At 47.7% G+C, this 12,507-nt stretch overlaps 1 protein-coding gene across 8 annotated transcripts in view; it reads left to right on the forward strand.

Moving 5' to 3' along the window:
• The first annotated feature begins 7,553 nt into the window (after positions 1-7,553).
• Positions 7,554-12,507, forward strand: part of LOC133365522 (uncharacterized) — a 72,811-nt gene continuing 67,857 nt past the window's right edge. For all 8 annotated transcript variants that reach the window (XM_061587508.1, XM_061587515.1, XM_061587511.1 and 5 more), the window contains exon 1: positions 7,554-7,814. In XM_061587508.1, the coding sequence (XP_061443492.1) occupies positions 7,728-7,814 (87 nt within the window). In that variant the 5' untranslated portion in view covers positions 7,554-7,727. The remainder of the gene's footprint in view (positions 7,815-12,507) is intronic.

The following is a 12,507-nucleotide window of genomic DNA, read 5'->3' on the forward strand; positions in this document are numbered from 1 at the left end:
ATGGCTCCACAATGGGTCAAGCCTGAGGCTAGGCAGAGGCGTCTGTATTCTCACTAGGGCCCATCTTGAGGAGGCCTCTGAAAATGTGCACCATGCAAGAAAAGGTTGTGTTCTTCAAGTGGGGCTCCAGCCATCAGTGAGAGCCATAAAAAAGGAATATGGGTGAAATTAATGCTAGTCCTCCTCCTATTACACCCACTGAAGTTAATAGATGGGACTAACTTAGGTTCCAGATGTTTTGGACTACAACTCCCATCTACCCAGCACTGTCATGATGGTTCAGGCTGATGGGAGTTGTAGTCCAAAAGACAATCCCATAGGAAAGGGCTGCAGTTCAATGGTAGAGCATCTGCTTGGTGTGTAGAAGGTCCCAGGTTCAATCCCCAGCAACTCCAGGTAGGGCTGGGAATGTCCCCTGTCTGAAACCTTGGAGAGCTGCTGCCAGTCGGTGTAGACATTACCGAACTAGGTGGACCAATGGTCTGATTGGGTATAAGGTGGCTTCCTATGTTACATTATGTTATAGTTTATTTTCCACATTTTGGTCCAAAGACTCTCCCGAACGATTAACAGGGTATTAATATAGATTGATTGATTTTTATTTAATTATAAAATGCATTTATATACCGCTCACTTGTGTAAAATATCAAGGTGGTGCAGAACAATATATACAAGTACAATAAAACATAAAATACCATAAAGCAAACAGAAATAATCACAAAAGACTGTCTTATCTCAAAATAATAATAATAATAATAATAATAATAATAGGCCTGTTGATATTAATTCACTAATAGGCAAAAAACCTTGCAGTTTAAGAACGTACCTATAGCCCACAGCTATTTCTATCAAACTTTAAAAAGCAGGGAAATTGGGCAGCTATAGTGAATGCACCAGGGGAGCAGGAGACCTGAACTCCTCTCTGAGATATTGTACTGCCTTACAAATTTGTCAAAATGCAAACACCATTTGGGTTGGTCTTTCACAGTCCAATCCACTTCCTGTGTAGCTTGGAAGAATTTGGTAACATGTGCCTCTGAGCATATGCTCTCCACCACCTTGATATTTTACACAAGTGGGCGGTATATAAATGCATTTTATAACTAAATAAATTTCACCTATTAGTGAATTTCTCTGCTTTTTAATCCAGGAGGTAAAAAATGGGATCCTGTGCAAGTTTGCTGAGAATGGATTGATCATTTGCATGCTTATTGAGTTCAGTGGGATTTACTCCCCTGCAATCGTGCTTAGGATAGGTGAAACTGACCTGGGAGAGGGGAGGGGGCAGGAATGGGAGGGGGAGGAGAGGGGAGGGGGCAGGAATGGGAGGGGGAGGAGAGGGGAGGGGTGGAGATTGGGTGGGTGGGCACTGGGCAGAGGGGAAGCCCTTTTCCTTTCCAAAAAGAAAACATTGTGAAAGTATCATTCTTTTTCAGGGTTTCCCCCACCTTTTTATTCCACAGCAGGCACATATCATCTCCCACCCAAATTTAAACCAAAAACTGTCCCTGGCCACATCCACACCAGACCGTTATTTCACTTTAGACAGTCATGGCTTCTCCCAAAGAATCCTGGGAAGTGTAGTTAGTGAAGGGTGCTGAGAGTTAGGAGATGCCCTGTTCCCTTCACAGAGCTACAATCAGAGTGACTGAGTTGTTAAACCCTTCTGGCCACTGGAGCTTTGTCAAGGGAAAAGGAGTCTCCTCTCAGCACCTTTACAAACTACACTTCCCAGGATTCTTTGGGGGAAGCCTAAAGTGTCTAAAATGAAACAAAGTTCTGGTGTGGATGTGGCCCCCTGATTAGGCAAGTCCAGCAGCTGTGAATCTGGCTTTTAGAACACTGACAGTTGGTTCTTACTGAGCATGCCCAACATTATCATTGAGTTCAATGCCAAATTTATTAAATTAATTAAAACTCAGCCAGGCCATTTTTAAACTTTTAAACTGCAGAAGATGAAGGTCAGAGTATGAGGCAAGGTCAGGAATAGGATTACCGGTACTCTGTGAACATGGCTGATTTTTAATTAATTTCAACAGATTATGAGAACTCTGACAGAAAAAAGTCCAAAAGGGCTCTGGTTTTTCTCTCTCTCATTTTACACTTTGAACTCTCGATTCTCTCTGACTGTTTTATGTATCGCCATGAAAATTTAGAGCAAGCGTTTCTGAATTCAGGACTATAAGTTTTGTAAGGTTTTGTTTTGAAATGAGCTTATGGGAAGCATCAGAATGGCATGCGGGTATTTTCAATTTAACATTGTGGAATGCGAAAAATTCATGCTGACTATAGTATACAGCCACTCTTGCAGTTGTATAATACAAAAGAAATATACAATAAAAGTACAATAAATAAAAAAGTTTTGTATTTTTTAAAATGTTGTGCTGTTTTATGGCTGGACAGCCATCTGTCAGGGATGCTTTAAGTTGGATTCCTGCATTGAGCAGGGATTGGACTTGATAGCCTTACAGGCCCCTCCCAGCTTTACTATTCTATGATTCTGTGTTGCTGTACGCTGCCTTGATGTCTTGCAAGAGGGTGGTTATATAAATACTTTTACAAAACCAATAAATAAATATAAAATAGCAAAATCACAAAATACCCACCAATCACAGAGCCGCTCCTCCATTCCTCCTGAGTCCCCTAAGCTAGCCTGAAACCTTCAGGTACTACGGAGGACAGTCCCACTGCCATTAATTCTCAGCTGGCAGTCAGATGGGATTCTGTACGCGCAATGGGGGACTTGTCCCTCACCTCAAGCAGCAAAATTTATTGGCAGCCCTAGCTGTAGCATATGGTGGTGGCTGGTGCCTATTGGGACTGGTAGGGCAGACAGTAGGCGGAGCCAGAGGCAATGACAGGCAGAGCCACCCTGATTGGTTCAGTGTAAGAACTCAGGAGGACAGGTGGTAGATCTGGCTGTTGGCAGAATGAGGTTGGTGGGGCAGTGCCCCATTTCCCCTATGGACCAATCTCCACTGGCAGTACAGGTCACAAGCAGAGAGGCTGCCGTTTTCCATCATCATGATTCAGAAATAATAATAATAATAATAATAATAATAATAATAATAATAATGATAATAATAAAATGTATTAGTCGCCCATCTGGCTGGTTATCCAGCCACTCTGGGCGACGTACAAATTAAAAAGTACAAATACATTAAACATTAAAAATCTAAAGCAATAATAGTAAAACCTAGCCCACCCCAAAAGCCTGCCTAAAGAGCCAGGTCTTCAAGGCTCGGCGGAAACTCATCATCGAAGGGGCCTGGCGGAGATCGTTTGGGAGGGAGTTCCACAGGGTGGGGGCCACAATTGAAAAAGCCCTCTCCCTAGTCCTCACCAGTCTGGCTGTTTTAACTGGTGGGATGGAGAGAAGGTCTTCTGAGGCTGATCTCTACAGGCAGACCTTTAAAAATCTCAGATTTCAGATGCCCCTCAGCCAGCCCAGAGATAGGTAGAAGATTTTAAAAAGATTATCTAGGATTCTTTCATTACTAGGAGACATACCTGCAGTGTTCACTGCCACCAAAAAAAATCATTCTAAATTGAGAAGGAAATATTGGTGATATTTGATCAAAAGCTGGCTCAAAATGTCCTGATCAAATGGTTTGACACACTGTGTCCCCAAGATTCTAAACCTTGTGGCCTATCTGAGAAATAATGAATTTGCTTTTGTGCTGGTGGTCAATGACCGATTAATGGAAATGCCTTCAAGTCGATCCCGACTTATGGCGACCCTATGAATAGGGTTTTCATGGTACTAAACGGTATTCAGAGGTGGTTACCCATTGCCTTCCTCTGAGGCTGAGAGGCAGCGACTGGCCCAAGACCACCCAGTGAGCTTCATGGCTGTGTGGGGATTCGAACCCTGGTCTCCCAGGTCGTAGTCCAACACCTTAACCACTATTCCACACTGGCTCTCTCAATTACTGATCAGTCTGTGATCAATTGATGGACATCTGAAATTTGTTTTGGATCACAAGCAAAGAGAGGTGATATGGAAAAGGAAAGAGAAAAACCAGAAAATGTTGGGTGCCTGGGACTGGAACAAAAGTTTAATCCATGAAAATTGGCAATGATTGCAATAGCAGCACCAAATAAATTGGGTTTAGGCTGCAGGGTAGTTTATAACCTCAATGACTGCAACTTCACAAAGCAAAGAACCCAGAGCAGATCCTGCATCCGCAAGGACTGGTGGACTGTCCTTTCAGTTGGAAGTCTATCCTGTGAAATGGCACATTGGAAAGTAGGCACCATTTCACCATGGTGAATTAAACTTTTGTGGATAGCTTTAAATGAGGTGGGGTTCAAGTCTACTATCCATTGGACCTCTTTAAAAAAACTTGCTCTCTGTGGAGATGTCCAGAGTGCAGGACACGGAATAAGGGGCTCAAGTTGCAGGAAGCCAGATTTCAACTGGACATCAGGAAAAACTTCCTAACTGTTAGAGCCATACGACAATGGGACCAATGACCTAGAGAGGTAGTGGGCTCTCCGACACTGGAGGCCTTCAAGAGGCGGCTGGAAAGACATCTGTCAGGAATGCTTTGATTTGGATTCCTGCATTGAGCAGGGGGTTAGACTTGATGGCCTTACAGGCCCCTTCCAACTCTACTATTCTATGATTCTATGAGATCCCAGTTAAATGGTTAATTTTCAAAGAATGAAGAAGGTTCAAACGTCTCTCAATAACATACCATCTCTGGCTTAGGATCTTTGCTTGCTAGTTCAGGATTTGTGGGAGCGGGCTGAAGGTCCTGTGAAGGAAACCCTATGCATGCTCAGAGATACTCTTTACTGCTGCATCTTGAAAGAACTCGTGTGTGTGAGGAAGTGCTTTGCACACTCAAGAAGTGTTGCATAAATGCTAATACCTGTAGTGAAGACTCTTGTGGCTTCTTGTTATTGATTTGTTTAGACAGTGCTTTGCAAACTATACGAGGACAGGCCCATTACCTGATGGACATACTATCTAAACATTGACACAGGGGAGACAACAGGTGAAAGTGAAGGAAATCAAGACTGAGATGAAAAAATGGAAATGGACTGCCTTCAAGTCGATTCCGACTTATGGTGACCCTATGAATAGGGTTTTCATGGCAAGCGGTATTCAGAGGGGGTTTCCCATTGCCTTCCTCTAAAGCTGAGAGGCAGTGACTGGCCCAAGGTCACCCAGTGAGCTTCATGGCTGTGTGGGGATTCGAACCCTGGTCTCCCAGGTCGTAGTCCAACACTCTAACCACTACACCACACTGGCTCTCAAGGTTGAGATAAGTGGGAGAAATTATGTGGCATTTCAGTTTCATGTGTTAAGGCTTTGTTGTAAGTACAGCAGGGATGGGGAACATCTGTGGCTCTCCAGATGTTGCAGGACTGCAACTCGCATCATTATCCCTCAGCATTGGCCATGTTGGCTGCTGGGAGTTGGAGTTGAGCAGCATCCGAAGGGCCACCGGTCTTCCACCCAATGCAATAATGCATGAGGATTAGCGGGGGCTGTGTCAAAATACTCCTGGAAATGGTAGGCTTGCGGAGGGAACCGCAGGAAGGAAGCAAAGTGGCCGGTGATGGCTGGTGCCCCTTTCGGGCGCAGCCAGAGCCAATGCCCAGGCAGAGCCAACTATTTCTAAGAGGAGGAAGGCGGCAGGCAGCGCCACCCCTTGGGCTGGCTGTCAGCAAGAAGGCAGGCAAATGAGGGCTGGCTGAGCACAGACCGGGACTGGATTCCTGCATTGAGCAGGGGGTTGGACTTGATGGCCTTACAGGCCCCTTCCAACTCTGTGATTCTATGATGCGGCGGTGCCCCCTTAGCTCTAGTGCAGCAGCCTCTGTTGGATGTGTCATCACACAGGTGTCAAGTTAGGAGGGAGGTCTAAGCAACAGAGAAAAGGCAGAGACTTTTGAAGGCGCAGGAGATCTTCAAAGCAGAGTGCCATGCCATCGCTAGGGCTGGATTTGGGGACGTCGCCCAGGGCCCTGCTTAGCAGGAGTAGGAGGGCCCCCACAGGCAACAGGGTAGGCTGGCTTACCCCATTTTGCTGTGTAAGTGAAGGGATACATATTGCCATCTAAAAGGGGAGGGGGGTTAAGATCACTGAGGCCAGAGTCTCCAAGGACCTAACTGTGCCACTGCTTCAGAAGAATGGGCAGAGGCCACAGGCAGAGATGCTCTGGGACAGAAAAACAGAGAGAGATGGGGAGGCGGGCAAGGCCAAGGTGGGCTTGGAAAGTAAAACTAAGAGATGGCAGCTGTCACCAACCTGGTGCCCTCCAGATGTTTTGGCTGACAACTCCCATCAGCACCAGCCAGCTTGTGCCATGGAAACTCTATGAACAGACCATCACTAGAAGCTAAAATGATGAAATTGAGGTTCTCATACTTTGCACACATAATGAGAAGACGTGATTCACTAGAAAAGACAATAATGCTGGGAAAAACAAGGGGGTAGAAAAAGAGGAAGGCCAAACAAGAGATGGATTGATTCCATAAAGGAAGCCACAGACCTGAACTTACAAGATCTGAACAGGGTGGTTCATGACAGATGCTATTGGAGGTCGCTGGTTCATGGGGTCGCCGTAAGTCAAAATCGACTTGAAGGCACATAACAACATAACATGGCCTTTCCCCAAATTATTAATCATACAGAGAACATAATAGCTGCCTTAGTACTGAGTCAGGCCCTGGTAAATCTAGCTCAGTACTGCTGACACTGACTGACAGCTGTTCTATAGGGTTTCAGGCAGAAGTCTCTCCTTAGCCTTGCCTGGAGAGGTCCTTTTGGCACAGAAAGCAGAGGTTCCAGCGCTAAGCAGAAGTCCTACCTAAAGACGGAGCAAGCTGCCTTGCACCGGGTCAGACCACATCGCTTTGTCCAGCTGAGTGTCGTCTACACTGTGTGGCAGCAGCTCCCCAGAGTTTTTCAGGCAGGGATCTTTGCCGTGGGGGCCTGAAGCTGGGCCCTTCTGCATGCAAGGCAGGTGTTCCGTCACTGAGCTGCGGCCCTTCCCTGAATCGGAGCTGGAATGCTTGCAAAATCAGCGCAGCGCATCAGTGCCAGGTGGAAACAGCGTCGGCGGAGCAATGCAGATTCCATCCAGCCTTGATCTCCGGAGGTCACCCCTGGTGAAGTCAAGCCTGGCTCAGAAGTTGCACCTTTTCTGCATAACTAGAAACCCTACCTTGGGGTAGTGGGTTTTTTTGGGGGGGGGCTTCACCTGTTGAATTTCTGCACGTCATGCAGCCCCTTAAAGGTACGGGGAAGGGGAGAGGAAGCTGCCCACTCCTGGCCCCCTCGGTGCCCTCCGAGCCCGCGGCTGCGCCGTCTGCGTGGCCACCGGGGCGGGGAGGCCATCTGCCGGCTGCGCCCCTCCGGCTCCGGCTCCGGGCCAGGGCTTGACGGCGGAGCGACGGCCAGCGGGCAGCCCTCCTCGCGGGCAGGCTACGCGGCGCGAGGCTGCCGGGAGTTGTAGTCCGCCGGCCGAGTGGGCGCCGCGGCGGGGCCAGGCAGGGAACTACGGCTCCCAGGAAGCCCGTGCGCGCGGGGAGCGCCTCGCGGTTTGTTGGAAGCTCGCCCCGCAGCGAGTGAATGAGGCGCGGCGAGCTTTGGCGGCGCGGGAGGCAGCGACTGGTCGCCCCCGGACGCCCCCGACAGCCGCGCCGCCGGGCTGCCTCCGCCGTCTGAGGCCGAGGTCGGGTCCGTGCGCGCCGAGGTCGGCGGCGGGCGATGGAGCGCGGGGATGACGCGGGGCGCTCGGGCTCTCCGCGGGATTCTGGAGGGGAGCGGGCGTCGGCCCCGGAGGCTGCTCGCCAGGTACGGCTGCCTCTTGCACAGAGGCGGGGCTGGGGGTGCAGTTTGGCTTTCGTGCCCAGGAAGGGCGTCCGGCTGGGGGAGTCCCCTGCGTGCGTCCAGGCGCGCCACGGAGCGCGATGCAGTGCGGCGCGATGTCACGCGAGCAACTTTCTGACACGCAGCCCCCCTCCCCCGAACTTGGGAGTTGATGCCCCCCCCTCCGGAATGGAGGAGGGGAGTCACCCCATTCCCCTGACCCGGGAGGGCAGCGAGGCGGAGAGCCTGCGGGGCGAGCAAGCAGCCCCTTCCCTCCCTGCCACATCGCCCTGCTGTGGCGGAAACTTTCGGGCCTCCCAAATGCGCCGTGCACATGGGCTCATGGGTTGAAGTGGAGAGGCCCCCGATAGGGGGGGGGCTTGCAAAGGGTGGCCTTAGACGCGCCCCTGTGCAAGCCCCTCGCTTCTCTGCATGTGGTAGGCCAGCAAGGATAGGTTTGGTACCAAAGGAAGGGGACATCCAGAGAATGGCACTTTGGGTGTGTGTCTGTGTTGGCTTTTTCTAGGGGTCCCTGAAGACCCACTGGATAGGCAGCCATCTCTCACTCTGAATTTAATGCGGCACAGTGGCTATTCGGAAATAGCCCATGTGTTTCAGTGGCCGTTCTCTGTCACCTTATTTATTTATCGTTTATTGCATTCATATTCCACTTTTCCTTCAAGGAGCTCCAGGTGGTGTACAGAGTTCTTCCCTCCCCCATTCTATCCTTCTACCCCTGTGATTAGACTAGGCTGAGGCAATGACTAGCCTAAGGTCACCCAGTGAGCATCACAGCTGAGCATGGATTTGAACCCTGGTCTCCTAGTCCTAGCCTGACACTACGCCACGCTGTCTGTCTAATTCTACACTGGCTAAAATCAGTCAGGTTGTGCTGTTCTTCAGGGTGCATTCAGCACACCTAGCAAGAAAATAGCTGCTTTACTTATTCAGTCTGTACAGTGGAGTGTATAAGAGTGCTTCCTTTTTTAAAAAAGACCCAAATTCTGGGCATGTAGGAACTTACAAGCTTCCCATTTGGATAGGACGGGTCATTGGGCAAAATGCAGGTTGTGACAAAGAGTTCTCCTTAATTCCAAAGCTGGCATGCGCTCTCTCCTCCGCTGGTTGGGCTATGTCTGGCTGTCCATCTGGGGAGCTGTTGTTCAGTTCTGGGCACCACACCCTAAGAAGGAAATTGACAAACTGGAGTGTGTCTAGAGGAGTCTGGAAACCAAGTCCTACCAGGAAGGGTTAGATGAGCTGGGAATGTTAAGCCTGGCTGGAGAAGAGGAGATGGAAGGGGAGACGTGATAGAGGGCTTCAGATATCTGAAGGCCCGTCTCTTGCAGAAGATTAAGCAGGCCTGTTCCCTGTTGCTCCAGAGAACAAGACTAGATCCAGCAGGTGGAAATTGCAGGGTAACTGTTTTCAGCCAAATATTTGGAGAAAGTTCCTGACGGTAAGTGGTGGGACAGACTACCTCAGGAGATGGTGGGGTCTCCTTCGCTGGAAGCCTTTAAAGCATATGCTGGCTGGTCCTCTGTCAGAGATGCCGTTGTTGTCCTGCATTGCAAATATTGCATTGTGTGGTTGGAGTAGCTGATCTCAAAGGTACCTTCCAACTCTGTTTCTATGAACGACAAAAATGAAGATATTGCTGGGTCTTATTCATGCCTTGTTTGGTGATCAACATGCCAGTGACTTGCTGTATCATAAGAACATAAGAAGAGCCTACTGGATCAGGCCAGTGGCCCATCTAGTCCAGCATCCTGTTCTCACAGTGGCCAACCAGGTGCCTGGGGGAAGCCCGCAAGCAGGACCCGAGTGCAAGAACACTCTCCCCTCCTGAGGCTTCCGGCAACTGTTTTTCAGAAGCATGCTGCCTCTGACTAGGGTGGCACAGCACAGCCATCATGGCTAGTAGCCATTGACAGCCCTGTCCTCCATAAATTTGTCTAATCTTCTTTTAAAGCCATCCAAGCTGGTGGCCATTACTGCATCTTATGGGAGCAAATTCCATAGTTTAACTATGCGCTGAGTAAAGAAGTACTTCCTTCTGTCTGTCCTGAATCTTCCAACATTCAGCTTCTTTGAATGTCCACGAGTTCTAGTATTATGAGAGAGGGAGAAGAACTTTTCTCTATCCACTTTCTCAATGCCATGCATAATTTTATACACTTCTATCATGTCTCCTCTGACCCGCCTTTTCTCTAAACTAAAAAGCCCCAAATGCTGCAACCTTTCCTCGTAAGGGAGTTGCTCCATCCCCTTGATCATTCTGGTTGCCCTCTTCTGAACCTTTTCCAACTCTAGAATATCCTTTTTGAGATGAGGCGACCAGAACTGTACACAGTGTTCCAAATGCGGCCGCACCATAGATTTATACAATGGCATTATGATATCGGCTGTTTTATCTTCAATACCTTTCCTAATTATCGCTAGCATGGAATTTGCCTTTTTCACAGCTGCCGCACACTGGGTCGACATTTTCATCGTGCTGTCCACTACAACCCCGAGGTCTCTCTCCTGGTCAGTCACCTCCAGTTCAGACCCCATGAGCGTATATGTGAAATTCAGATTTTTGGCTCCAATATGCATAATTTTACACTTGTTTCTATTGAATTGCATTTGCCATTTTTCCGCCCATTCACTCAGTTTGGAGAGGTCTTTTTGGAGCTCTTCGCAATCCCTTTTTGTTTTAACAACCCTGAACAATTTAGTGTCGTCAGCAAACTTGGCCACTTCACTGCTCACTCCTAATTCTAGGTCATTAATGAACAAGTTGAAAAGTACAGGTCCCAATACCGATCCTTGAGGGACTCCACTTTCTACAGCCCTCCATTGGGAGAACTGTCCGTTTATTCCTACTCTCTGCTTTCTGCTTCTCAACTAATTCCTTATCCACAAGAGGACCTCTCCTCTTATTCCATGACTGCTAAGCTTTCTCAGAAGTCTTTGGTGAGGTACCTTGTCAAACACTTTTTGAAAGTAAGTACACTATGTCCACTGGATCACCTCTATCTATATGCTTGTTGACACTCTCAAAGAGTTCTAATAGGTTACTGAGACAGGACTTTCCCTTGCAGAAGCCATGCTGGCTCTGCTTCAGCAAGGCTTGTTCTTCTATGTGCTTAGTTAATCTAGCTTTAATAATACTTTCTACCAGTTTTCCAGGGACAGAAGTTAAGCTAACTGGCCTGTAATTTCCGGGATCCCCTCTGGATCCCTTTTTGAAGATTGGCATTACATTTGCCACTTTCCAGTCCTCAGGCACGGAGGAGGACCCGAGGGACAAGTTACATATTTTAGTTAGCAGATCAGCAATTTCACATCTGAGTTCTTTGAGAACTCTCGGGTGGATGCTATCCGGGCCCGGTGATTTGTCAGTTTTTATATTGTCCATTAAGCCTAGAACTTCCTCTCTCGTTACCACTGTTTGTCTCAGTTCCTCAGAATCCCTTCCTGCAAATGTTAGTTCACGTTCAGGGATCTGCCCTATATCTTCCACTATGAAGACAGATGCAAAGAATTCATTTAGCTTCTCTGCAATCTCCTTATCGTTCTTTAGTACACCTTTGACTCCCTTATCATCCAAGGGTCCAATCGCCTCCCTAGATGGTCTCCTGCTTTGAATGTATTTATAGAATTTTTTGTTGTTGGTTTTTATGTTCTTAGCAATGTGCTCCTCAAATTCTTTTTTAGCATCCCTTATTGTCTTCTTGCATTTCTTTTGCCAGAGTTTGTGTTCCTTTTTATTTTCTTCATTCGGACAAGACTTCCATTTTTTGAAGGAAGACTTTTTGCCTCTAAGAGCTTCCTTGACTTTGCTGGTTAACCATGCTGGCATCTTCTTGGCCCTGGTGGTACCTTTTCTGATCTGCGGTATGCACTCCAGTTGAGCTTCTAATATAGTGTTTTTAAACAACTTCCAAGCATTTTCGAGTGATGTGACCCTCTGGACTTTGTTTTTCAGCTTTCTTTTTACCAATCCCCTCATTTTTGTGAAGTTTCCTCTTTTGAAGTCAAATGTGACCGTGTTGGATTTTCTTGGCAATTGGCCATTTACATGTATGTTTAATTTAATAGCACTGTGGTCACTGCTCCCAATCGGTTCAACAACACTTACATCTTGCACCAGGTCCCGGTCCCCACTGAGGATTAAGTCCAGGGTTGCCATCCCTCTGGTCGGTTCCATGACCAACTGGTCTAGGGAATAGTCATTTAGAATATCTAGAAACTTTGCTTCTATCAAATGGAATGGAAAGGTGGCTAATTCTCAGTTATGTAAGGAGTACATTTACCTTTGTATAAAAATACTTTCAGTAATTCCAGACAAAGAGTTGCCTGATCAGGAAAATAACTGACCTCTGGACGATTAACTGATGATTATCATGAACAGAGAACTTGAATTACTTATCGTTTGTGCTTTAAGGAAAACATCATTCCTTAAGTGCCAGACTTATTTTCTGGGTGGTAATTTGAATGCAAAGATTCTCACGGGGGGGGTCAGGGTGGTGGTCATCTTAGTGGAGGGCTGGACACTTTCATAGAATCATACAATAGTAGAGTTGGAAGGGGCCTACAAGGCCATCAATTCCAACCCCCTGCTCAATGCAGGAATCCAAATCAAAGCATTCCCGACAGATGGCTGTCCAGCTGCCTCTTGAATGCCTCCAGT

This window comes from Rhineura floridana, chromosome 10 (genome assembly GCF_030035675.1).
Source record: "Rhineura floridana isolate rRhiFlo1 chromosome 10, rRhiFlo1.hap2, whole genome shotgun sequence".
In the NCBI taxonomy this organism is placed as follows: Eukaryota; Metazoa; Chordata; class Lepidosauria; order Squamata; family Rhineuridae; genus Rhineura; species Rhineura floridana.